General features: G+C 42.5%; 1 protein-coding gene across 1 annotated transcript; it reads left to right on the top strand. All coding sequences in view use genetic code 11, as the record gives it.

Moving 5' to 3' along the window:
• Positions 1-104: 104 nt before the first annotated feature.
• EGR_01871 (hypothetical protein) lies at positions 105-27,853 on the top strand (the record flags this gene model as incomplete). The annotated part of the gene is made up of 24 exons (XM_024491120.1): positions 105-701; positions 4,300-4,774; positions 4,849-5,186; positions 5,438-5,641; positions 6,183-6,416; positions 7,742-7,968; positions 8,384-8,453; positions 9,855-10,369; positions 10,450-10,531; positions 11,078-11,425; positions 12,228-12,536; positions 13,755-14,115; positions 14,810-14,928; positions 15,104-15,787; positions 17,016-17,415; positions 17,925-18,190; positions 19,530-19,787; positions 21,435-21,862; positions 22,659-23,118; positions 23,866-24,159; positions 24,978-25,349; positions 26,285-26,713; positions 27,188-27,355; positions 27,416-27,853. The coding sequence occupies 24 exons, from the start codon at positions 105-107 to the stop codon at positions 27,851-27,853; spliced, it is 8,076 nt and encodes a 2,691-aa protein (XP_024354576.1).
• Positions 27,854-27,999: the final 146 nt, after the last annotated feature.

The following is a 27,999-nucleotide window of genomic DNA, read 5'->3' as shown; positions in this document are numbered from 1 at the left end:
GTGCAGGATCGATGGTGCGCGCGTACATGCGCAGCGTGCCTGAAATGTGTGTGCACGCGTGTGCGCCAAGAGGGCCGTCATAACCTCGATCGTGTGCGTGCAGAATGGCAACGCTGCGAGCTGCACCAGCAAGACGAAGTCGAGGTCGACAACAGGAGCAGTATACTCACGGCCTCCTCCTCTCCCGTCTCACCACCAACTCCCTCTTTCTGCAGGAGATCGAGGCATTCCAGAGCGCGGCCAGTACGTTGGGCCGCGAGATCCAGGCCTTCGTGGGCGATATCTCGCGGCTGGAGGCCCTCGCTCACATCCCTCGCGACCTCAGCACCTTTGAATTGGATCATGGACGCGTGGATGAGCTGCATCGTCGGCGAAGGTTGCTACTCCGACGCCTCTCCGTTTGTGAGTCACGCGGCGTGGATTTGCGCAAGCGGCTGCGGGAAGTGGATGGTATCGCCTCCGCCGTAAGTAACTCCGAAGATGAAGATGATGGTGACGTCGGTCTTAGTGGCAGTGGACGTGAAGAGGTAGTCAGCTCGCTGGACCTACCTGTGGATCGATCAACCCAGATCATCCTTGTGGAACAGTACATTATCCAACTATCCGAGATACGGTTGAAATTGCGGAAGTTCTGGATTCGATTCACTCATGGATTAAGGAATTTGAAAACGCTTGAAGAATTTGAAACTCGGTACAAAAAGGTGGGTCCATCCCCTTTGTAAACACGACTAGACTTGTTTTCCATTACTTTCATGTCTATCTACTCTCTTCATTGCTTTTAATCTCGTGAAGTAGTAATAGTCTAAAATATTGAATTTGTATGTAATGCATTTTGCCGTTTAGAAATTTGTAGACAAAACAAGTGGTTCAGATTTGACGTAACATGTCGTATTTAATCCCAATCATTTGCCTTTACTGTAAGCGTGTGACTTATCATTTTGACGGGGAAATCACCGCTCCCTACACTTGCATGATCACCACAGCTATCATACCGCCATATCCTGGTCTTGTTTCAAATAGGAGTGAAATTGATCCCGTGCACACTTTGGACCTTGTTTTATTCAGCTTCTGTTATCCACCTAAGACGTTTTCGACTTCCTGACAAATGTCAACCTCCTTATAGGACCTTTTTGGTAGAATTGAACTAACGTTTTTTTCTGGTATCTGCTAGACTAGTCTAACTATGTCACACTAAATTAGGTGGTAATATTTCTTTATAGGAATCAACTTTCTGAGCACGTATACACTTCGATTTCCTCTGAAAGTAAATAGATCCTCTCAACGGGCTTGCATGCATTACTACGTTATTTTGTATAAACTTTAAATTTGCCCTTTACTAAAGTCTTTCGACTAGGCTTATGGTGCAAGAAAACAAAATTTGCTTCTGAGAGAAGTCATCTTAGAAACTATTAGATCCTCTGAAGCATGTGTATTGGTTCAATGGCTAGACTTTTCTAACTTTTTACATTTTATTTGCGATGCAGGCTTTCGTACCCCACTTGGTGACTGATCTGATGGGTTTTTCGTGAAGACTTGTACATTTCCGGATTTGTACACTTGAGGTCACCGGCGTCGAATAACATTGACCTTACATTAGATACTCGCATTTCGTTTTCGCCAAATTACATGTATAAACGCACGCCTATTCTTCTAGCCTCCCCGAGTGGTAACAGTGTGTCCATTTTTAAGAAGTGTCCTCAGATTGTTGTGTGCCATTTAGACCTACACAATCTGAAATCGATATCAGTTTGGGTTTCTGCACGTGTCGCTTGCCTAAAACATTTTTCGCTTTTGAGGTCTATCGGACGTACAAGTTTACTTATAGGTTAAATTTGTTAAATTAAAAAGGTGCAATTTTGAGGTTTTATCAGCTGATTATGAGCAGTTTTCGCATCCTATGTTATTGCATTGCTGTAGAATCTTGTTGTCTTACAACATGTCAACTTTGCAGTGTTTCTTTACTTGTTTTTTTGGAAATGTTTCAAATGCACTTTCTGTTATTCTTTTTTTTGGTTTAACACCATATGAAAAAGGCATTCTCCATATCCATATGCGCTTTTTCATCAGATGACCTCTCTTCTCAGCCTGCGTGGACTACATTTCGTCTTCGACCCACAACGGCACGCGTTCACGTACCTCTGTAAATGAGTGTGAAGGGGTGATGGGGTGCACTCAACTTTAAAAATATTGTAATGGTACTTATTGCTCTGTCAGTTCTATGCTATTTGAAGGTCATCAGCGTGGATGTAGCTATTTATCCACTCTCACGGCCCTTTTCGATACGTCATCCAAGTCTTTGTTACACATTTTTCGTCATGAGCCATCTTTCAAAATTCAATTCTTTGTAACTTTGCGGAAATTCTACCCAAGCTATGTTTCATTTACGTGCGTAGTACCTTTCATTATTTAATCGCTGAACGCAATGTGTTTGAAGTTGTCTCGCCTCTGACAATTTATTCTGTTTTTTTTTTTTTATTTTGATCTGTGTACTTTCACCCCTAGGATTGAACTCCACCAGTAGGTTTTTTGCCTTGACAGGCAATTAGTGCCCTCCGTGACAGCGTCATAATATGGATAGGCACCTTTTCCCTTATGTCATCATTATTCCATAATCAAAATCATACAAGTGGCTCTGTGTGGGAAATAGCAGTCTTGAATTACTTTATTCAGCGTCGTTACATGCTTAGATTATCAAGCCGCTACAATTTCTTAAACGAATGGTCTTGACGGATTTAGAAGGCGTTATTTTGTACTTGCTTCAATCAATTTAAAATGGGATTTTATGTGGTGTTTTTCGTGTGTACTTCGAGTCTGCCAGCTTCTTGTTGCTGTTTCTATATGCATCCCTTGGATGTCAGCACTCATTAACAAAGGGTATTAAATTTGGTTTTTTAACAACTCGAATTATATTTCGGTAACCTGCCAAGTAAGATTTGATGAATTCACCTGATCGCTTTTTACCAGATAAGATCAAATTGTCTTGAAAGAACCTTTAATCAGTTTGCTTTTATTTGCATGCTAGTGCGGGAGCCAGTACTGAATTATGCTATCCTTGCGTTCGAATTTTTATAGGTCAATTTTTATTATTCTCCTCTTACCAACTTTATAAGAGGCAGCGAGGTTAGACTGATCCAATGCTCTCCATACCTATCCAAACCTTGTCGACTTTTGCGCCAGTGGTGTTTTGTGTCAATACAAGACTGCGATAGCTTGGCTAAACTTACATGACTCGATCTCATATTTTGAAATTTTCGTCTCGTTAGACTTCTATTTTCTAGCCTTCGGTCTTCATGTTCTGAGGACGTTTTATCCATGGCCAAGTGCATGGAGCCTCAGTAACTGTCGTGGGTCTTAGAAAGCTCCTCTTGTTCGACACTCACCCTTCATCCTTCATGCTCATTAGAATTTTATCACTGCTCTCCTCGTCTTCATTTTTTTTATTTATTTCAAGTATTACAAAGATTTAAGCTAGTAGCTTACCGTCCTTGCCTTCTACCTATTGTCATCCCTTCCTCAGTTAAATGAGTGCGTGATTTCGAATAACCAATCCGATACCTTCTTTTGCTATGTTTGTGCCTGGCCTCATGAAGAGTGCTCGGGCACTGCGAATGCCTAATTAGATTTGCAAATGAATACTCGAGCGCGTCACACTGTCAGAGACCCGAATCCTACCCATTTCCACATGTGCTCTCGTGTGCATATGTAGGGTTTACGAAATCAGTGTTCATTTTAATCATTCTCATTTTTAAAATAACCTGCTAATCTATCTTTGTCGGAGTTCAGTAAATCTGCATTTTTGATCCAGGATGCGTTTCAATGACGGGTGCCCTTCAAAACGCGGTCGAAGCCCATATGTGTGAATAGTAGATTACAAAGCAGTCAAGTGTCGTAAACACCAGTTCTTCCAAAGTCATTTTTTATCTCCTCCCTGCTCCTTCTAATGCCAATACGAAGGAATGAAGTCTTTTGTGCTAAAACGTTTCATTTTCTACCGCAATAATAATAGCTGCAAGATACTTTTGCCAATTAATCATATAATTTCAGTAGCACTATTGTTTCCACTGATAGCAGCTAATTGAAACATGCTGCTATTTTAATGTTTTGTGACATTGATGAGCCAATTTTTTTGCTTTTTTTGATAAGTGTGTTGAACTTTGGACTCTGTTTTGACACCCACTTTAGTTGTTTTTAGAAAAGCTCGAACCTTAGCCCTTACACTTGTTGCTCAACAAGCCTATACCAATTTTATTAACTGGAACTTGCTAAAGTCATTATAATTTCTTCGTCCTTTGTCCTTAGTTGCATCCCCTTCTGAACTCGTGGCAGTCACTGATCACGTCAGTCTCCGACTACCTTCCCGGTCATCCGGGCGCTCCACTTCTTCCCGCCGCCTCCTTTAGCGATTCTTCACTCCGTGGCCTCTCCGACGCCTCTGAGGAGACCGACTCGGCTGTGGCAATGGCAGGTGAGGAGGAAGGCATGAATAGCGACTCTTCTAACTTTTCTTCCGCCGCCCTCGTCTCTACTGCAAAGATCACTGCTGCCCCAGAAGACCCCATGGAGGGTCTCTTGACAATCCAGGCTCGTAGCAAAGAGGCTCAAGCCTCCGGAGTTTCGATACTTGGTGAGATCCTTGATCTTATTGTTCTCGGAGAGACCATTCGGGACGAAGCCATCGCTGCTGCCACCTCTTGTGTACCCTCAGATGGTAGCGGACAGATCGACAAGACAATGAGTATCACCAGTTCCAATAGTGCTCTCGCTCGTCTTACGCGTGAGTTGGTAAAACTTTACTATTCTCCGCCTTATAATCAGCCCCTGGATCATTTCTATTCTCCACCTTTACAGTTGGTGGTCGCCAAATTGATCCACTGATAGATGGGAAAAAAGAGGATGAGGAGTATGGGCATAATGGCAGAGATGTGAAAGAAATAGAGGATGCCTATGAATCAGAGGAGAGTGACGTTTTAGGCTCTGATGAACTTTCAGTCGAAATGACAAATGAGACAAAGGGGGAGAATATCGAGTGTCCACCTTCGTCTCTTCCATTGATCTGTCTTATTCCCGAATACGCAACGGCCCATATCGTCAGTCTGCGTCAACTTGAGGTCCTGGCTTGTACGACCCTTGACAAAGCTGTCAGCCAACTGGACCGACTTGTTCAACTCTACACCGAGATTAATCAGGTAAGGTGTCTACACCTGCGTGGGTGCGAAGGTGGACGTGTTCCCATTCCTCTGGGGTCAATAAATACGTCTGCATGTTTGATCAGCGCCTTGTCACCGTCACTCACTTCGCCCACTCCAACTTAAGTGAAGTGTTTGCCGCTCGTCTTACCGTTAAGGCTTCTTGCACTTGTGGTACTTGAAATGTATCTTTTTTGTAAAGAAATTTTCACGTTCAATCGTACCGGCATTTGTAATTAACTGCCTTTTAGGCTCGTCAGTGGATATCAAGGGGAAACGGCCTTCTCAATCCACTAACGGCGGCAACTATAGTAGAGATGGATCCAACGGCTTGTGAGAATGAAATTAAGAAGTTGAAGGTATTTTGCGATTTGAGGGAGCAGAACCTCGTTCTCAAGGGTAATCCGGCCCAGTTTAGAAAACAGTTTTCGGATTTACTCAACGCCGAAATGAAGGTTTGTCAATTGTGCACTTCGCGCTACTACGTGTTGGCCAATTCCCTTTTTTTGAGGTTTTCACGATGCCGTTAATCACAGATGATTGATAGACTGGTTTCCATCGGCCTATCTTACGAAGTTGTCACTAGGACTGGAGTAGTTTCCTCACTTTTGGTGGTCGCTTAGTCATCCTTGAATTTCTTTCTTTTTAGGTCGTAACCTATCAAGCGCTTACAATTATCTAGAAAAAATACCAAGCCTTTCCTTTCTCATAATATTCTGCGGTTTTTTGTTCCAATTTCCGCTTTCTGTTGATTAGGACTCAAACTGCTACTTTTTGCATCCTATTTTCGCCTAAATCAGATCTTGTAAATATTATGTAGCGTTTTCAGAACGAACGGCTTATCAAATTGTTATTTCGTATAGGTCCACCCCTACTTTCCCTTTTAGTAGTTTGAACCCGGTCCGTCAGGTGATGATTTGTGCTAAAAGAAGTTGCCGTCACCTGAGGCGGGGTAACCGACCCTCATCATTTCACTATTTCTTGTACTGACTTCAGGTTGAGTTAAGTCAAATGCTTCGGCTGGTGGAGGAAGTTGAGCAGGCTCTCAAACTCACCGTTTCGAAACTGCGACAGCAAATCTCACGCAGCGCCTACCCCATCAAGCCTCTCCCCTCCTCTCAACAACAAATCCAACTACAACAGTATCAACCCCTTGGACATCAGAATCTCACCGCTCCTCTCTCCAAGCAGGCGCCGCTCAATCAGGAGCAGGCTTCTCCCGAAATAGAGGTATATAACGCGTTGATACAGTTTATCTTCGCAAGCCTGTGGTGGTTGTTTCAATAGCTATTGATTGTCTCCCGGTGCATCCTGCCGTAGTATGGCTCTGTGTATCTCAAGGCTTATCGTAATACTTGTTTGATCAAAGCACTTTGGAGTTAGGCTATCACTTTGCAATTTCGTGTTCCGGGAAAAGTTGTTTAATGGCTGTAAATTCTGTTCCTATGTTTTTAGCATTACTTTTTAACCATTGATTAGAAATATCTGTTCCCAATCAATCTGATTGATGTAATATACAGTCATATGCATTCAATGACTGCCGGTTTAGCTAAGTAGCTTGACGTTCTTTAATTTTATTTTTAAAATTTCTTCTAAAATTGCGTGTTTTATAGTTTACCCATGATATGGAATGGTTTCTTGTAATAGCAAAACTTACGACGTTTGATGGGAGAATGGGTGTCCCTTAATGGCGTATGTTACACGTTGCAGTGGCCTATCCGCACAAACCTCCGATGCCTCTTTTGCCATTCATTGATCATCTCTTAATACATCTCATTAATAGGTCTAGATGTTAATATTGGATCCGCAGGCTTTAGTCCTTTTTGAAAGGCTTATTGGATCACGTACCCATACTTTTATGCCGATTAAGTTATTAGCCCATTTCTGCCGCTAAGGCTTCGCACATGCTTATCCACTCTTTTAGCTCTAAAATTGCGAATCAACTACCCTTTTTTCCAAAGGTTCAGTTTAATTGTTTGATGACCCTATATTTAGTTCTCAATACTTGCTCTAAATGTGGTTGAGCTATTTTGAACCCCTCACCGACAAGGGACAATCTTTTGCATTGCAAAGTTCTATATTTATCCAAAATCTATGGCTTACTTTTTAACAGTAAATGAACCACAGCACATTGGCCACAAATACTGTACGCGTTTACCACCAGAAGTAAACCACATGTGAGTCTAACTTGGTTCCATGAAATATTTTAGTGTGTCTGTGTGCCCACCTATACTCCATCTTTAGTTTACTCATTGTATGGGAAGCCATTAACACCTTTCACCGCTGATTCACCGACAATGAGGCGTTCACGTTCGGCTACTCTATGCTCATTTTTACGCGGAGTGCCTTAAATCTATGTCACTATTCCCGGTTTTTCGAAGGGATTCATGTTTCTAGTTCCCCTGAACAGTTTTATTATTATTTTTATTCATCGATCTGACTCGTTGTGGTTCGATAAAGTTTTTAATGTTCTACACTGCGTTTGGTTGTTTCTTGCTCATATTCAATTCAGCATGATTTGAGCGTGCTGAATCTGTTTATCTCATCCTTGCAAGACATCGGAAGCAGTTGCGTCCAGGAGGAATAATGCAAAACTCTACCAAAGAGCCCTCCAGGAACTGCTCGTCACCGAGGCCAATTATATAAGATTCCTCAAAGCGGCCACGCAGGCCTTCTCAGGAAGTCCAGGCGACCCCACTCTTCCTCGTTTGCCCACCTTTGTTCGGGACAATCCGGCCCTTCTCATTGTAAACCTCCCTGAACAACTTGTCTTCCACAACAGGTGTGTTTCTACTTAAGTTTATAGAATGTTATTCGTCCTCAATTGGGATATGTTTACCTAGAAGTGGTATACCCTTTTTAGCGTCAATCGTATTTAAGAATTTGAAGCTTCGTGCATCGGGGCTTTGGCTCACGTCGAACCATTTAATGTCGGTTTTTTTATATTGGTGATTTTAATGTAGCTCTTGCTCTTAAATCAGAATAGCAAAAATTTGTCTTGTCTTTGTATGTCTTTAATTGCCTTGGTCAGAGGAATTAAGTGCATTCTATGGAAAAAAGTTTATCACATGCAATCGAAGACCCTTTTTGCTACTGCTAACACCAGTCAGTATTTCAAATAAATGTGTTGAAAAGCATTATGCTCTATTCATCTTATTTCTTCCTTTATTATTTCATTAAACGTTCTACTCTTTCAGTCATTTCTATCCCCAACTCCTGGAGTGTAATGGAGACCCCCAACTAATTCAACAATGGGCAGAATCTTCGGTAAGAATTTGATCCCAGCGCTCTTTAATACATTTATACCTAATCACGAAATTTTGGAAACACTTTAATGCTCGTTCACACCACTTAATAGAAAAATTAGGTAAATTTCCAAAAGGTAGGTGACTACTGGGAGGACACAATATCAAGGTCACAAGACCATGTGTCTACTTTAGCCAAAATTTCGCATTCGTGTGTTTGTACATGCGCGTCATACATACATACATACATACACGTCAGACCTCAAGCTCATCCTAATCCATGGAATAACTTAGATATTTTCATATTGCGTCTTTTACCGAAGCACATACACGATTTTCCCTTTTTACCTTCCTGAGTTAAGGTTTACTTGTGAACCACGTACAAGAGGACCTTTCAAATTACTTGTTTTCATATGCCGTCTGTTAGTTTTTCGGCTTGTTTTAATGAGTCTTTGAGTCGATAACGACTTTCATCGGTTATCTTGTGCATTCAGATTATCCTATGCTTTGTGGTAAGGGGCTTTCGTGTCTCTTGGTGGTCACATGAATTTACGTGGCACCACTCAAATCTTGTGCATGGTGCAGACAATTATGTCAGAGCATATTCAGCCTTTTAAGAGGTCTAGTGTTGGAATAACAAGTCGCTTTCCGCTATATCATGCCGAACACTGCGTACTACCTAGCAACTGTTACTCCCAGACAGAGCATATTTAACGTTATGTCTGATTAAGTTAATCATCGTTAATTGCGCTTATCCTTAAAAAGGTAAATTAAGCCTAATCTTCCTTTTCAAATCACCCACTAGACCTAGTCAACAAAGTGATCTCCATCTCTGAACAGCTATTCACAGCTCTCAAAGTTCCTCCCTATATGACTATCAACCAGCTTAACTTGGCAGCAAGCTCATGACTAACCACTTGCCGGTGAAATCAGGCACGGTATGTGTCTGCCTTGCTGCAGCCCACTATGCCTACTAGATATGGAGGTGTGAAGCGCCCTTGTGCTTGCTAACCTTGCTAACCTTAGGATTAATTATTTACCATGTTTACACAACCAAGATCTTACACTTATCATAAATTTCTAAAATCTCTCAGGATTTATTCTATAATAATGCGTTTAGGTTGTAATTTCTCCAATATTATTTGCCTCTTTTCATTGCCAAAATAATTACACTTCTGAATGTCTACTGTTCTGCTAGGAATTACGAGCACTACTAAGGCAAGGCAACCAAATGCCTAGTAAGCCCGTCAAGTTTCAATTTTTTCCGTCCTTCATAGATGATGCCATTTTAAGAAGCGAGCCCCTATTCCGCAAAAATGTTTGATTCCCTAGTGCCGTCAGTCTCAACGCATGTGATTCAGGGGAACCTCATGTTAATATCAAAGATTCAATAATTGTAAGGAACTTTTTTAATTGCCTTTAGTTAATTGATTGTGCATTTCTCTGGCAGTGGGCTAGCCTGGTGGATCTGTACACCAACTACTGCCTGAATTACGAGCGAGCCGCGCAATACACAGCTGCCTTTGAAAAGCATCAAATTCACTCTCAGTGGATCTCCGCCTATAACCGATACCTGAACCTCCTTGAGGCAAAGCCGGAGGATGAGCAGGAGAAGGAGGCAGAGGGAGCGGTAGTTAAGGAGGATTTGTATAAAGTTACTAGCCTGAATCGCATCAATTCTTGCATTAACTTCGAGAACCAACTCCTCCTCGATGGTGATTGTGATGATGGCGGTGGTGTTAGTGGGATGGGTGACGAGAACGAGGAGAACCTACCTCCAACGCGAAAGGACTCATGTGGTGAGGCGGTCAAATCCACCTCCCTCTGTCGTCCCCTCCTTGCCTACAGTTCGCGTCTCCTGGAGCCCGCTCAGCGATTTCAACGCTACCACCTTCTGATTGACCGACTCAAAAACTATGCTCCTGAAGGGCCTCAGAAGTACGCACTTTATCTGCACACACAAGGGCACGTAAGTGTGGAAATATCGATGCGGTCAACTCGTTTTTGTCGAATTCCAGGGAGGCATTGACAAAGGCCCATCAGTCCATGCTTGATATGTGCAACACTGTGAATGTTCTCATGCGAATTCGTGGTCTTTCTGTAAGATTTTTCCCTACATATTCATGAATTTGATAATAATTTATACCGTACCTCTGAAATCATTCATATGTTCCAACATTTTGCGTTTTTCAATAAGTTGGCGTGTTCCATGAAAAATTTGTTTAGCGTCAATCACAGACGTACCTCCATGTCCTTAATTCTTCATCTCCGATTCATGTCTGGTTATCATATTTCAAGTCTTAAATTCAACCTAGGGAAAACCACTATAGCCTTATTTACGTGTGGGGTGCTACACTGTTCCGTGGTTATGCGATAAAACTAACGTTTTCTTGGATTTTTCCAATTTGTGCTCGATCTCAGCTTTGCTCAATTTGCTTATTTTTCAGTATCTCATGTAAGTTATCCTTGGTTAGCGGTAAGCCTATAACATAATCAATTTCGGCAGATTTGATTTTGCCTAAGGACTTACCGGAGGGGAAAAAAGGTCCGGTTTCGCCTGCGTTTGGCATTGCTTTTCTGTTAATTGAGGAGGGGTTGCTACCAGTTTGTCCTTTTTATTCATAAGGACTTTTTTGACCTCTTTAGGACCATCCCTCTCGTCTGGGTCGCCTGTTGCTGCAAGACAGCTTCACGGTGTGGTACGGAGAAGGCCGAAACAACAAGCACCAGCGTTACGTTTTCCTCTTTGAAAACGTCATTCTACTGACCAAGCTGCGCCAGACCAACAGTTCCTTGGTTTCCACCGTACTCGCTACTCTCAGCAGCAGTGGCACTTCCAGCAACCAGTCTCTCACCTCCGGAGTCACTGACTTGAATACCGAAGAAGCGGGTAGTTGTGGGAATGAAATTGACAGTCTGCCCTCTTCTCTTCCCTCCATCCCCATTGATATCTCCTCTCAGAAACCCATCTATGAAATTAAGATGGAGATCAAGGTTCGTTCTCTCCGCCTTACTTTCATTTTTTTGAATTTGAACATATAAGTACTTAGCATCATTTTCTTTCAATCACTCTTCCCGTAATAATAGTGATCCGTTTTCAGCCGCCAACATCATCGAAAACTAACTAATTGATACAGGGAATTTCTTAAAACTAGCTAGGAATTTCGCATTTATGAATTGTTTTTAGTGGAATGGGGTTAGCAATATTATTGCTGCTTTTACGTTATTCCGATTTTCAAGCTCCAAATGGCTTCATCTCCTTAAAATAATATCCTTTATAAAACATAATTTGTGATGTTTTTCCCATACGTAATGAATGGCCTGCGACCCATTTATTTTGCTTTTCAAAGAAACTAATGGTGAATTTCTGTTCTGATTCCTCTTTGAAATGAAGAGATTTTTCGTCCGGTGCATTGCATTATCATTATCACGGAGTGTCAGTAAATATCTGCAGCCGTTGGAGCTGCAATTAGGAAATAACTATGAGTCTGGTCATCTTCCTTGAATATGCCGCGAAATCTCCGAGGGCGTGATCTTTCACGATCACAATGCGTGGTGCGCTTTTTCTATTCATAAAAATGACCTAAATTTCGCTTCTGGCCACTGTATTGTGTGTTTCTCATGAGTACTGGTAATAAGTTGCAAAGCTGTCGATAATGGTTCCCCTTATTAATAAAGCTTTAGTAAAATTACGGTGGATTTCATTCACCTTGAGGTAATCTAGAATAATGGTTACATACCTGGCTGTCGGAGTATTGGGTAGTAAAATTGTCATCAATTTCTGTTTTCTAATAAGCTTACGGAAGTAGGCTTGATGCCAAGCGGCCAGGAGGACCGACGCCGATTCGCGGTGTGGACAGCGTGTCGGGCGCAGCTGTACATATTCCAGCCGAACAATTCGCAGGTGCGCACTCAGTGGGTTCGTGCTATCAACGATCTCCTTTCGGCCCAACTGAAGCGCATCCGTGACGATGTGAATCGGCAGCATAACATTGTCACGTGTGCGTCACCATTGCTCCAGCCATCGTCAACGCCATGTTGTCAACACGCTGACACCGCCCGGGACAACAGTGATGAACAATTCGATGAAGACGCCGACATGACTGTCACAGACTTTTGAGAGGTCTGACTTCTTCACCCTTCCCTCTTGTCTTTTACTTTTCATTGTAACCTAATATTTGGTTAAATTGCAGTCTTACCTTTTAGTTGCATCAACTGCAGGAAGTGAAGTACTTCTAGTCTTTCATCCTCCTGGAGCCAGCCTGTTGTACACAGACGTTGCTGATGTGGACCCTCCCTGTTTCCTCGTATCTCTGTTGCATTTCGCTTGTAAAACAGTTCTGTATCTTCACCCTCCCCAACTCACCTGTCAATCCCTCTGAATTCTTCATTGCTACTTTATGCATTTTACGCTGCCAGGTTGCGGTCACTTGGGCCCTTGGCCGCAGCATTATCGTCACTACACCATACCGTTTCTCCCTTCTTCACCCACCAGTGTATTTGTTATGCTGATTCAAAATATTTCCTTGATTATGCTGCATCTTTTGGTATGCCACGTGTCGTGTGCTTGTTTGCGAGGTGTGCAATTCATTCTAGTGATGGCCTCTTGTTATGCCACTCGTACTTAATCACCTTTTCTTCAAATTGACTCTAATGTTAATCAGATGTGGTTTTCTTTGAGGATTACCTGCCTTTTTTCAATTTAGTTGTTTCATAATATTTGTGAGTGTGATTGCACAAAAAACATAACCTTTCCCTTTACCTAATTATGATAACCTAGTGAAAAGGTTTCATCAGACACTTTTTTTCTCTAGTAATGGCTAATAAACCCCTCACACTAACACAGAAGCCCTACTTTTGCGCCGTGGCTCATTCAACATCAATGTCTGAATTCCTAACTTGTTAAGAGTACTTATCTAGGGACAGGAATATTTCGAAGGAGTGGAATTAGGTTCATGTAAAAACAGCTTTATTTGGTATTTTCTAAAAAGTAAGCCACAATTGATAGTACTTGAAGTAGAAGCGGAAGAAATGCGTTTGTCTAACTGCTAACACACCCGGCCGTTTGTAGTGGATTGATCCGTATTGTGTTGTGTTTATGATACCTATTGTCGGATTTATGAGGTTTGTAGAAGTTTATTTAAAGTGATTTTCGAGAATGTCGAATCTATTTACCTGATTTTCCAACTTTGTTTGAAACCAAAAGACAAGTTTTATTAGGGAAACTAGCAGTTGTAACTATTGAGTTAGTGGTTTGTTTGCATTGCACTAGTCCGGAAAGTCTGAGCCCTTCGTTTTTCATTATTAACGATTCAGACAATAGAAGCCTGGCAGCTATTTTCTAACTCCATTAAAACTGGCTGATCTCGGAGAGTGCAGTTCCAAGGTAAAACTCGGCACAACGGGAGTGAGTGGTGTGAACGAAGACGAGTGCACACTGCGCCAGTACAGCAGCCATAAGCAGCCTCACGGCCTCTCCCCTTCTTCAGCAACCAGTGAGGACAGTAGCCTCGATCTGTCTTCTGGACCAGCTTCGCCAGACGCCCAGTTGCTCATTCCATCTCTTACCGCCGAATATTTTGTAGGCCTCTTCAAGCCCAGTATTGAACAGCTCGACAACACCGTTGCGACCTACCTGCTCACTCAAGGAAAACTGAAGCTCTTGCTCGAGGGAATCTCTCAAGGTTTGCTTCTTCTTTCATCAGCTTATTCTATTTTCATCCAAACGTGATGGAAATATTTAACTGAAACGCAAGATTTAGAAGGCATGCAAGATGATCCTGACCACTCGATTAAGTAAATTTAATGAGCAGTTTTCATTTAAGAGATGTGCGTGTGGGGCGACATTGTTATTTGCTTTGCTTGAAATGATGACTTTTAACAATTTTATAAGCTATAAAGAGTTTGTGTAATAATCTTTTAACAATTAGGGAATAAGTTAAATTGATAAACAAAGTACTTATTAATTCGCCAAAGAAGATTGTCTTGTTGAATGTCACAATAATGTGACATGAGAGCAGAGCCACTTCACAGATATGCAGTTTGGATTAGCCAATTCCGTAATAAATTATTCTCTGCCATTAAGGGGGTTCTATGAAAATGGACTTTCAAGAATGTTTTAGGATCAAAAAGTTATGCCAGCTTGCATTATTGAGAAAGGATAAATCATACTTAGATATCGGTAGTATTCGTCATTCTTATGCACGTTACCATTAAAATAAAGCGAAATATATGGTTTCTTCATTGGTACTGAATTGCTCGTCACTATTAACTGTGTTGTGTAATAGCCGGTGCACCTATACGTTTGTATCAGGAAGCAGTCTTCGTTTCTCTACCGTCTATTTGGAATTGATCTTGGAAATTTTTGCCAACTTCTAGGGTTGACGCAAGTACTGAATCAGATTATTCCTCCTATTGACCTTCAACGTCATACAAGGAAAATTACCACTGCAAATTCGCGCCTTCGGGCTTTAGAATCTCATTTGCAACGCATTCAGGTAATTACCCTAATTTCCTAAATGTGCAGAAAGTTGTTTGGAGTATTGTTGTTTTTATTCTTGGACAATGTTCTTGAATTTATTTCAGACGCGCCTACAGGCGCTCCAGACTCGTGTATCGTCATAATTTAGAGAAAAAGCGATGTCGGCCGCAGGTACTAAATCCGTGACCCAGTTTCTGCGGGGCCTCGATCTTTCTGGCGTAAACTTCGGCTCAATAGGTGAGCACGTGGCTGCGCAGTCTTCGGACGGCGTGGCGCGTCGCAGTAAAAATCGAGCCTTCGTGTCTGCAGCCTCCGCAGTGCTACCCTGCACCCACCCCCTGGAGAAGATGGCCCGCCTCGAGTGGCTTAAACTTCGAAACACCCAGCTCACTAACTCTGACCTCCCCAGTGAGCTCAAGTACCTTAACCGGTTGGAATACCTCTCCTTGGCCAAAAACAAACTCACTCGACTTACCTCCATCACGGACTGGCCCAAAGTCTTCCCTAATCTCCGTGTCCTCAATTGCCGAAAAAACCAACTTGTTAGTCACGACGCCATTCCGCCTGACATCTTTAATTGCCCCAATCTCCAGGTGGTTGACTTTAGCTGCAACCAGTTGACTCAGGTTCCCCGAGGCATTGAAAATGCCTCGGGTCTTTTGGTGCTCAATCTCAGCAACAATCAGCTATCATCGGTGCCAGCGGAGATATTCACCGAGTGCACCGAATTAATGCTGCTTGATCTCTCTGACAATTGCCTCACTGTTTTACCCGCGCAGCTCCGTCGCTGCTCCTCCCTCCAACAGCTTGTCCTCAATCGAAACCCCTTCCAACACTACCAGCCGCGTACCATTGTAGCTATAAAAAATCTTGAGGTGCGTTGCTTTTTTTTCATTTTCATCCTAATTACTACCTTCCTTCTATTTATGGTGGATTCGTGGATCTCGCTCTACCTTGTCTATCATCTCCAAATGTCAGCAACTTTCAAATTAGTTTCTCGTGGCTATCGTGACTTGTTTTATTAAAGTGGTTCACAACTCTGCGATACTAAATTCCCTTTGTTAAATGGGATGTAGACTTATTTCGTGCATACGTAAGAAGAGTTAACATGATCTTTTTGACCTTGGTTGCCTACTTAGTGATGAGCATTTTTCAATATTGGGAATGGTAAAGCAATTAAGAGGATCATTTCCGCGTCTAACCTTTTGAAAATCTTTATGGGACAACCCATTGTTTCGAGTGTTCTTGCGCATTCCCCTACACTGCTCTGCGTGCTGTTCAAGATATCAAATTTGGATCATTTAGTTCGCACCACATTTTTAAATATTTCATCAAAATAAGTTGTAACCTTGAAACAGAAATCCTTCCTCACCATCTAAGGCGTGAGTGTTGTACAGATAATGAGCAGTAGGTGGCACTTGCCCTGGTCTAGCTTCTGTCTGTTTTGTTGTTTATGCGATTTTTCAAGTGCTGAAAACAGGATAGCGAGTCCACTATTTAATTGATATTTCTGAATGCAAAGTTTGATCCGGAATCGCTTTCGTTTTACTGTATTTTGGAGGGGTTCGCATCTCCCAGCCCCACCTTAAAATTGGACATGCTTGTTATGATTGCGTGCATATGAAAAGCTATAATGATTGTATTATAATACTCAAATCCTCCCTGGAGACATCATACAACATGTGTATCCGTACAGAAAGGCTTGTGTGCTGCTAACAAATGTGACATGGGCGGAACGCTATCCCACTAGGGTGATGCACAAGGCATAAGGAGACTGAAGAGTTTATCCAGATAAAAATACAATTTGAACAAGGGACGTTTTCTCACAGTAGCATAGGCTGAAAAACTCTACGGAAAGGCACAGAAACAGGCAGATATCTCCTGCATACTTAGCATGTTCATGTAATAAAAAGTGTTTAAGACATGGAACCATTTTAAATTAAGGCTTATAAAATTGAAATAAATCTACGGGAATCGCGAATTACAGAAAACTCATTTGTACGCCAGCAAAGTTGAATAAATCAAACAATACGAAAAAAGAGAACATATCTCTTGTAATTTGGTTTTTTAAATGCAATGGCTGTTTATATAATTTTGGTGTAGGTTCTCCATATGTCAGGCACGCAGCGACGCTTGGATAATATCCCAAAGGAACTGGACCGATTAACGAAGCTGGCGGATCTGGATCTCTCGCACAACCAGTTGGTGGGCGTGCCCGAGCCTGTCTTTGACTTGCGCGCGCTGCGGAAGTTGGACCTGAGCTACAACGAGATCAGTGAGCTGTCGGCGCTGACGGACAACTGGCCCTCGCTGGAGTATCTCAATCTGAGCCACAACCAATTGGTCAGCATTCCTTCGGGCCTCACACGCCTCACGAAGCTGCGCAAGCTCTATCTCAATGACAACCAGCTCACCTTCTCCGGTCTGCCCTCTGGCATGGCCAAACTCAACGACCTCGAGGTTCTCAACGCCTCCAACAACAAACTTGAAAATATTCCCGAAGGTGCGCTTTTCTTCGCTCGGTGGAATTTGCTAAAAATTCCCCTTTCTCTTGCAAAGCAGAGGCAGATTTCCGATTTCAAAAGTGCCGAGTTTTGGAAATTCTGTTACTTACGTTTTCATTTCTTCATGAATTCCTTCGTCCAAATTTATGGGCTAATTAATTGCTCTGAATGAGGAGGCATTGTTGAGGAATACTTTTAACATATTTAGGAGGGGTGTTCATCCAGCAAGCAGTCCTAGCTGCGGCTTTTTACTTTTGTGTGGGATAAAATATAATCCAATCATACGCAGTTGTGAGGTTGTTGATTCCAATGTACTCGAAATATGTAATGAAGTGACATCAAATAGTCCCCTTGGAAAAAAAATATGTCGCCTTTGCTTAATCAACAGCGTGTATTTTAACACCTTCCCTATTTCGGGTCATTCCTTTTTCAGCCCTGACTACTCTCCATCTAGCATCATTAATCCTAGGATGGCTTTGCGTTGAAGTTGCTGTTACTTCCATTGCAGGCCTGTGTCGGTGTGGACGACTGAAGCGCCTTATTTTGTCCAACAATGAGTTGGAAACCCTTCCTGATGCAATCCACTTTTTGATTGAGAACTTGGAGAGGTTTGATGTGGAGAACAACCCCAAGCTGCGATTTCCACCCAAACCGCCGGCTCTACAGAAGGGTGCAGGCCTTGCTTTCTACAATATCGACTTTTCTCTGGATGGCCAACTACAGATGATGCGTGGAATTTCCCCTGAACCCAGCGAGGATGTCAAAAAGGGCAAAGTTCGTTGAGATTTCTTATTATCTTCATTTCTTTGTTTCCGGATAAATATATGTTTCAACCATTAGTTTATCTCGGCATGAATATTTGTAAGACTTAAGCTTGGCAGTAATTTTTATGGCTTTGGAGAAGGTCAGAATCATGAATATCGTGATCAAAATCACATTAACCTGGAGATTAGATTGCTTCTTAATGTTTGTTGCAGTGTAAATTCTGTCTTTTCGATCCTAACGAGACAATTTGTCACACAGGATCACTTGGAAACCAATCTAACCTTTGCTCTTTGGTATGGTTGCGTAATAGCTATACCAGCCTTAGCATCGATGGTGTGAAAAAAATGAAATGAAAAAGGTGCTTAAACATGTTACTGCTCTACATTGCTTTTTGAAGAACTTTGCTAGCGATGATTAAAACGTCATAAATGTAGGTCCTACCTCCTTACTAATAGAAGGTTATGAAGTAACCATTCGACAGCTCTTTGGTGGGGCGTGTGGCTGTAAATCCTTTCACCTTTACAAAAAAACATCGTCAGAGCTCTTGAACAAAAATGTCATTATCTTGGTTTGCGTCTTTCAACTCGTTAGTGTCGCGTGCTAAATAAGCTATCTCGAGGTACTGTTAGGAGAATACCCAGGCTCACTCCTGAGTTGCGATTAGGAAACCATTCAAGGTGCATTCGGCTAACGCTGATTGGTGCTTAAGCTATTGTTTTTGCCTTTGATAATCAAAAATAACTAGTTCAGCCTTCCTGATGCGCATTAGTATTACCATTATTGTTTAAATTTCGGCAGTTTTACCACCTCTTCAGCATTTGTACTGATCTGTTCTGGATATTCGTACTGTGTCGTACCGTCCACACGTTTTTATGACTTACAGTCAAATCGTTACTTTGTGTTGCAAATCACTGAAAGTGTGATAAACCATTAACTTTAGCTTAATTCCCTACGTATGAGAGTATATGTGGAATGTGTTTAGAGTTGGTACAAATAGAGGACCTGATCGTTTGAATTGATGGCAATAAGGCTGCCATGTGATGTATGTTTGATCCTCTTCATTGACCCTTTGATGTGACATTTCGGCACTTTAAATGTATTACGATGATTTGCCGTGGGCTTTTGGAAGGCAATCTGCCTCTCATCAATTTTTACTGCAAATGCGTTTAAACACCCCATATTCTAAGCGCAAATTTTGGCTATTTAAAGTTTATACACATTTTAACAGCTGGACGCTATTTTTTTTATGCCAACACGAAACCCTAAAATAACTGCTTAAGTTGAGGAACTGTGTGAGGCATGGTAGCAGCGATGCTAACCTTATGATGCGTTGCGACGATGGCTGTAGGAATCGGCGGCGCGACTGAAGCGGATGCGTCGACGCCGACTAGACGGGGGTGAGAACGCGGTGACGACGGCAGCAGAAGATACGGAGGGGAGTCAGGTGGTACTGGCAGGCATGCGCCACATCGCTGGCGAGAAGGATGCCATCATGCGTCGACGTTATGCTGAAGCTGCTCAAGCAGACGAGAAACAGGTCGCCGCCAAACGATGGAAGGAGGCCCTAACCAAGCCCAACCTCGACTACAGTGATATCTTTGACGAGGTATGCCCGCAGTCTCTCCTTCTCTTGTTTGGATCATGATGTCCTCCGAAAATTAATGAGTTTATTGAAACGAGTCACGCACTTACTGCTCATTTAAATCCCCTTTGATCGCCACCTTGAACCCTCTCACGCTTATAAATTTGATTATCCCTACTCATAGGCGTTGCTAAATTCGTCCATCACTCTTGTTTTCTTAATTCAGACCCAGGTTATTATATTTATTCATGCTAATGCATTTTTCATCCTGCCTCTGAAATGATCCACATTGACGATACTTTTCGTCTAAAATTTGAAAAAGATATGGCGATTGAATTTCTTCTACCTGGTGCCTTTTTATAGTTGCCAGATAGGCTCTGTATTATCCCTTCATAATTTCATGTTTTGTTTTAGTGGCTAATTTCCCCCACACTGCTCTATTTTAGTTATAAATAGACCAAATTTAAAGATCTGCTCCTCTTTGTTCGAGTTTCCGTTGGCATAGACGATGATGCGTTTACGGACCTGATGGTTTTACGATAACACCACCGAAAGCCATGTTGCTGAGGTCGATGTTCTTAATGCATGATTTTGTATCGAGTTTGGGATTTGACAACGCCAAAGTTGGTCGATATGGTAATATTCTTTAGAGCCTCATTACTTTCCTCTTTCAATGTGAAACAATTTTTCGCTCATTTATTTCGTGAGGGGCTTCTTTTACAAAATACCTGTCATAGCTGCTCAGCTTTTGGAAATTGCATAGGTCCGTCTGGTTGTTTTGAGTTGGTCATTCCCCTATTTGAAATGTTCATTCTCCTCTGACTGCCACCCCATTTGTCGAAACTGCACATCCTAGGAATGTTGCTGACATCTGTACGAATTGATATTTCCTTTACAGAGCTATATCCGCTTCTCTTTTATTTATCTTAGTGACAGCTTTAGTTGAAGAGTCGTAAATGGTGTGGTTAAATACTTGGCATCCTTTCTTTGCTATTTCTGTTTTTCCAGATCAGCAGTCGCTAACTCTGGTACTCCTAGTTTCTCTTCATGATTGAAATTATCATAACGTTATTGAATAGCATCATTATCGCTCATCACCTCATTATCAAGTTTTGACCATTCACTCCAGTGACATTTAAATTTGGAAATCCAACGTAACACAGGCACCGTACTTTCATGCTGTACCTCTGTAACAACAAGTATTTGTGAGTTTAGAACCGGACTTGTCTCTGGCGTTATTTGCCTTCATGAAATTTCTAAATAACTGAAAAAGTATAGTTGAGCGTACTCTATTTAATTCTTTAATCTTTGCTACTTCATAAGCAGTATCTTTTACTGATGTTTTTTTCTTATTCTCTAGTTTAAAACATTGCGACTGTTTTTGGTAAAGTTGCATTATGGGCATTGCTGGATGACGCCATTCATTATAGTTATAGGTTTAAAAATCAAGAAGATTATGTAGTTTTTCTGCATCGCTTTCTCATTCATAATTTGAACTAATGATTTGTAGTTTTTTGCTCATTTTTTCATCGCCAAATTGCACTGTTTGTCCTGGTAGTTTGTGTCGGTGAACTCCACCAGTTGATTTTGCCTGACACAAAACTCTTGAGCTCTAGTGACCTTCTGAATTCTCACTATTAACGAATACAGTGGCACTTTTTGACTGTCTAGGACGCAGGAACGCAGTTAGGTGTGGAGATCTGGGTGATTGACGAGTTCTACCCGAAGCGTTTTGAACCAGAAGACGAAGAGTACGTGGGCCAGCTATACTCGGGTGACTGCTACATCCTCCTACAGACGCGCGAAGTAACTGAGGTGCCGAAGGACGGTGGGGCGACTGGTAATCGGGAATGGCGCATTTTTTACTGGATCGGTGCCAAGGCTAGTCTTGACAAGCGCGCCTGCGTTGCCATGCACGCGGTCAATCTGCGCAACTTCCTTGGCATCGATGGGCAGACACAGCGCGAAGAACAGGGCGAGGAGTCCTCTGACTTTCTCTCCCTATTCCAGGGCCACAAAATCACTGTTCTGGAGGGTTCTAGTGGCAGCACCGGCTTTCACATCGTTGCCTGCAAGGAGGCCGCTGTTCGCATGTACCGGTACGTCCCCTTTGTCCTTCCCTCTACTTCCTCCACCCCTCATTTTTCAACACAGATTCCTTGGTAAAACTGACAAGTCGGTGGTGTGAAAATGAGATAAGTGAGTCTTCCCCTTACTTTGTGCGTCATCCGAAGTGCTACTTGTGACAAATCTCTTTAAGTCGTTAAAATTTTGGTGGATTTTGATCAACTGCAAAACAGTAATGGAGATCACGTGATGATTGCTACTTTCACAATAGTGATTGTACATGCTGTGGTTCTTGGTGGGATTCTTAAACCTCACCCTCAGTAATGTCGAGCTGTCTTGGGAGGGATTCATTTAGGAAGGAGTCGTAAATACTGATCCATGCTTTACACCAAAATCGCCCTCTTTATCAATATCTTTGTTTAAAGATTTTCTATTAAGCAATGTAGTAGCATCACATAATCCATTGATCGTAACAATTTTGTAAGCGGTACCTGAAAAAAAGTTTTTGATTCGTACAGATCTGGTCTTGCTTCAGTGTTAGTCGTAATGCAGAATCTGAAATTAAGGTAGTTGCCGAAATTTGACACCTCTACAACAGACATCATAAACTCCGGCCATCCAACACATGCTTCCTACGGCCTTTTGACGTAGTAGTTAGCCAGTGACAAGTGCACCTATTTCTAGGTGTTGTAAGGTTTAGGAACTTTAAGTTAGTTTATTTCGTAAATTTATGGAAGAGCTGGAATGCTAATGGTTCATACTGAAGCAGTCCTAGTAATTTACACTGCTTTAACAAATATTCTTAGAGTTACTTACCTCCTTCCGTAGATTATTTGGTCAAGAGAAGACTATGTATATAGTCTCAATGCCAGTCAGTCCCGACAGTCTGGATCCAAAGTTTGTATATCTAGTTGACGGCGACTCTTGTCTCTACGTTTGGTTTGGTTCGAGGTCACGCCTCCTTATCCAGACCCGTGGCCGCCTGTTAGCGGAGAAGATAGCTCAGAAGGAGCGGTTGAACGAGGCTACCATCTCACTAGAGCACGAAGGTCGCGAGTCAACGGAGTTCTGGGCGGTGGTGATGGGACTTTGGAAACCTGCCCCGCGCCCTCCAGCCGTGGAGCATCAGGAGGAGAGACCGGTGCAAGCTATCGTTGACCATCCCAAACCCCCCACTAATGTCCAACGCCCTCCACCCGCTCGTGACTACATCTCGGCAGATTGGAAACTCCCTAGGCCTATCCTCTATGACGTTAAACTTGGGAAGGGGTACTTGGAGCTCCTACAAGTGAGTTGTCATTAATTAATCTTGTCTGCCGTCATACCGTAATCAATGGATATTTAACCGTTGAAGCCTCTACATCTTTCAACATTTCACGTAGAATTAATTTTGAAACGTCTGGAAAACTGGTAGCATTACTCTATGCCACAGCCAGCGTGAAAGCAGTCATGAGAAACTGAAAAGGCCTACATAGTAGTATTTAATTAGGTTTAATTTCGAAGTATATCTGTTGTAAGTGATCAACTTCCATGAAGTTGCCATTTTTAGAGTGTAGCGTTGGTGTCTTCTCTGAGGGCGTCAACAAGGCACGCCAATCAGAAATCAACTTTATCTATAAGAATGCGCAGCTACTCTAGGTGGATTTTCATGCCATCAGCGTGGAGACTGAATCATGAAACTCTGTAAAAGTCAAGATATTAGCTTTTACACTAAAAGCAAATACCTCTGTTGCAAAAGCTTCTACACTTCACCCAAAAATTTCATTTGGGTTAGCCATCCTTCCGAAAGTAAATATTGGTGGTCGATTTCAGTTTAAACAAAGGGATTTATTCCGTGTAGGGTTTTTTGAGGTGAACATCCTCTTGTTTATGTCCAGGTTGTTACAACTCAGAATCTCACTACAATGAATGGATGTCTAATCGTTGGATCTTGCGTAATTCTCTTAACAATTTGTTGGGAAATAACTTAAATTAATTGGTGTAGTTGATTTACAAAAGAAAAGCGTTCGTTGATAATGCCTCTGTCCGCCTCTAGGTTGATCTGCCACTGGGTCAGTTGACACGGGATATATTGAACTCTGAGAACGTGTACTTGGTGGACAGCGGGGGCGAGTTGTTTGTGTGGATGGGGAAGAAGTCAGCGCGGTTCTTGCGTTACGCAGGTTTCAAGTTGGCCGAGGAATTAACGGAGATGATGCCCCGTGGCTGCTTCGGCGGCGCCGAGGACACTCTTATCGATGAGATTGTTGCGGACAACAGTGTGGAACAGACTGTTACCGCACACAAGCGGCTGCCCCCGCAGCCCTGTCCTGAAGGTGCTGAGAATGAGGTTAGTCCCACTTTGCAGTTCTCCTCTATCCCTGCCTGGATATTTTTACTTTGGCTGGCAAGCAAACTATTGAGTTGCAGTGCATATTCGTTATTTAGCCGCTAGCTCATGAAAAGCGGTAGCCAATGTGAATATAGTTGATACCCAAACTCAGTTTAAGATATACAGAAATGACCTTCTTCGTTATTATGGTTAAAATCTTCCGCTGAAAGGCAAACATGCTGGGGTTAATATATCGTTAATGTTAGTGAATCGGAGCTTGCTCACTTGAAAGTGTTTTCTTATAACTGATTATGGTTATCCACGATGGTTATCAATACTTAGAGACCCTATTCGAATGCTGTAACGCATATTAAAGTTTAAATTGGGTAGTATAAGCATAGAGTATTCCCGAATAACAGGTGGACAGCATTTTTGATCTTGTTTTCAACGAGACCAAGTAAAAAACTATCAATTAAGGCCGTGCGTTAGAAGTAACAAAGTTCAGTATCAATAACTCAGTTTTATAGCTTTTTTTAAATCCGTTTACTCTAAGCCCGTCATGCCTTAATGGCGTTGTTCACCGTCCAACTTCCTTCAATGATTAGTTGAGTGAATGAGGATTTAGAATCGTGCCTTGGGTTCTTTTTTATATCACTAGCAGGTTATCAGGCTTAAGTAGTTAAAGTGCTATAGTGGCAGTAATTTGTATCAGAAAACAGGTGAATATTTTGCTAATGAATGTAGAATATGCGAACGTTTCCCATCTAGCTGCTTGACCATGGCCAGTTTCTCAACCTCATAACGATCGGGAGTGGGGTCCGCCTACACTGTTGTAGATATTCCGAGCGCAGTTCGTTGGCTGGGAGCCAACCATGGCAGTAGACTTCACGCGTACTGCACAGTCGGTGACAGCTCGCGGCGCCGATCCCAACGTGATTCTGGAGCGCGATCAAATTAAAACGGATCTTCGAGCTCTCATTGCACCGCGCGAGACACCCCTTTCCTGGGACAAGGCCATTCAACTGATGAATGACCTGAACTACGAACTCATTGAACCACTCGAGCTGGACGCCGACTTTAGTCAAGGCTCTCCCACTCCCTCTCTTCAGCAATTCGTAATCCTTGATCGCAAGTGGGCGCCCGTTGAACCCAGGTGGTTTGGACACTTCTTCAACAAAGACTCTTACATTGTTATTGCTCGCTACTGGGTGAGTTTTTGGTTACATAGGGAGCAAGATTTACTGATTCTGGATACATGTATGGGAGAATCAGCGTAAAGATTGTAAATTGGTAGAATAAGGTACGGTAGTATAAGTAAGCAGTGGTTGCTGGATGCCATCTCAGTTTTTCTTATCTGTGTACCTTCTCCTCGGCTTTATGCAATTGATTTAACTTCCACTGAGTAGTTTTAGTTGAATTGTCCATGTTGATGGCGTTTATTTTCTCTAATAGGAAAAAATTACCTAGTCCAGAGAACAAATACTGGTTTTGGGGGCAGTGGGGTTTATTCGTGTAAATGCTCCTCCATCGCTGCATGGCGACCAGAATCAATCACGAACTTGGTGAATTTAAATGCAAGTCTGTCGCTGAAACAAAATTCAAGGATTTTACTCCACTTTAGGGTAGTTGATAATTGGCTGAATTGCATGTGATGAAATGTCCAACTCAACTATGTTTGCCTTTATTAAACTAATGGTAATCTTTTTGGCAGTTTTTTTTGGATTCGCTGATTGTTCACTCATCACTCGGTAAAGCAGTTTTGATTCGATCTTGCAGTCCATAGGTCGATAAGTTTAGCAAATAGACGTTTTCATTGTTTCCTCACTGCTCAGAAATTATATTTATTCATGACAGTCAGGTTACGGCTGACATCTTTTCCTTAAGTGTGGCTTAAGGTAATATGGATGACCTTCGTAATGCAACGCCCAGGTTCCCTCTGAAGGCGTAGCAAGGTATACCCATTTAAACGTTGCGTCATTGTAAGTGTCTTGAGTAGCCAAGGGTTTAGGTAGCATTTACAAGAAGGCTGAAAGAGGGTTCGTATTTAAGTCTAAAATGCAAGCAAACAAACCTCATTGCAGCTACTCACGTCAACTTGGCTGACGCTTATGCTGATCTTCTACCGCCCTTTCCTCCTCACTAGGATAACGAGCTGTCGATGGACACTGAGGAGGTCTCCAAGACGGTTGGAGAAGGGACTGTCGCGTCGGATAAAGTTGGAGGAGAAGGTGAGGAGGGGGAAGAGGAGGAGGAACCAACAAAGACGGTTGTCTATTTCTGGCAAGGTCGCGAGGCCTCTGAGCTCGCGTGGCTCACCTTTAACTTCTCCCTCCGCAAAGACATGGAATCGCGTCTCTCGCGCAACCCCAACGCTAATGGACGTCCCCTCAGCGTGGAGTTCAAGCGTGTGAAGCAGCAGCAGGAAGATATGTACTTCCTCGCTCACTTTCTCCGGAAAATGGTCATCCATTCGGGTAGCTATCGCGACCGCGATTCCGCCCAACGTCTAGATCACGTACACTTCTACCACCTTCGCATGAACGGTGACCCTATCGCCACCAGGTGCCTTGAGGTACGCGCTTCACTACCATTTTCCCCATCTTTTTTATCATTGATCTAGGAATTTGTTGTTTATTACTGTTTACTGTCTTATCTCCGATTTGATCTAGTTTTATTCAACTAGATATACAGCTCTGTATAACAGTTGAGATTTAATCGTATAAAGGGTGTCAAAATGATTTTTGTACTATAAGAGAAATGTTTTAATCCCACGAATTGATAGCTTCATTTACTATTTTTTGACTGCCGCATTTATGCACTGATACCAGCGTTTCACCAATACCCGAAAAATTTCTTTAACGTGGGAGGGTCTGCTAGTACGACTGAACCATCATAGGATAGCAGGCTACGATCCAGTGCTACTTTGATTTATTTTTGCCTTAATTCCCCTTTGCTTATTAAAAACTGCTTATCAAGCTGACAAAATACGTATTTCTCAAGTAGAAGTAACTTCATCTTCTATACATCGATTCGTATCCGACTTCAGGTGAAGCCTGCCGTACAAACGCTGAATTCGTGTTTCTCCTACATCTTGCGCGCCCCAAAGAATATCACGAACAGCAGTATGGATCAAGTTTTCATTTGGATAGGAGAATCGGCGCATCCAGACGACAAAAAAATATTACAGGCCATTTGCGATCAGATCTATGATCAGGTTCGTTTGCTAACCGTCTTTCCATGCGTAAGACTTGTTGATTACCGAGTCTTCTTGTAGTCTGGCACCAAGGTTGAGATGCTGTCGGAAGGTGAAGAACCTGATGCATTTTGGACAGCACTGGGCGGCAAGGGAAAATATGACAAGACCGCCGACTACATGCACTACGCGCGTCTTTTCAGGCTCTCCAATGACGCGGGCTACTTTCACGCCTCGGAGAAATGCGCCGACTTCTGCCAAGACGATCTCGTCAATGACGATGTTATGATGCTTGACAATGGCGAGCAGGTTTACCTCTGGCTAGGCAAAAAGACGTCTGACGTGGAGGTGAAGCTGTCACTACAGGCTGCCAAGTTGTACAAGGAACATATGGCCCGGGCTCAACCCTCACGACCGCGCCAACTTAAGTTAACAGCTAAAAATGCTGAACCCTTCCTCTTCCGTCGCTGCTTCCACGGGTGGGGACCATTCTATGAACCCAAGGACTGGTCCGGATAGAGGCCTGTAGATGAACGCAAATCTCCTGCGCCCTTCAAGTTCTTTTTCCTCCAATTGAACGCATGTATGCATAAACATCCCCTGCCTCCCATCTCACTCTATCGACCACTACTGTTATTAATTCCTGCAATTATTATTCTATCGTT

This window comes from Echinococcus granulosus (assembly GCF_000524195.1).
Source record: "Echinococcus granulosus chromosome Unknown EG_S00007, whole genome shotgun sequence".
NCBI classification, from domain to species: Eukaryota; Metazoa; Platyhelminthes; class Cestoda; order Cyclophyllidea; family Taeniidae; genus Echinococcus; species Echinococcus granulosus.
The sequence above is the reverse complement of the archived record's forward strand: the minus strand, read 5'-3'. Positions and strand labels throughout refer to the sequence as shown.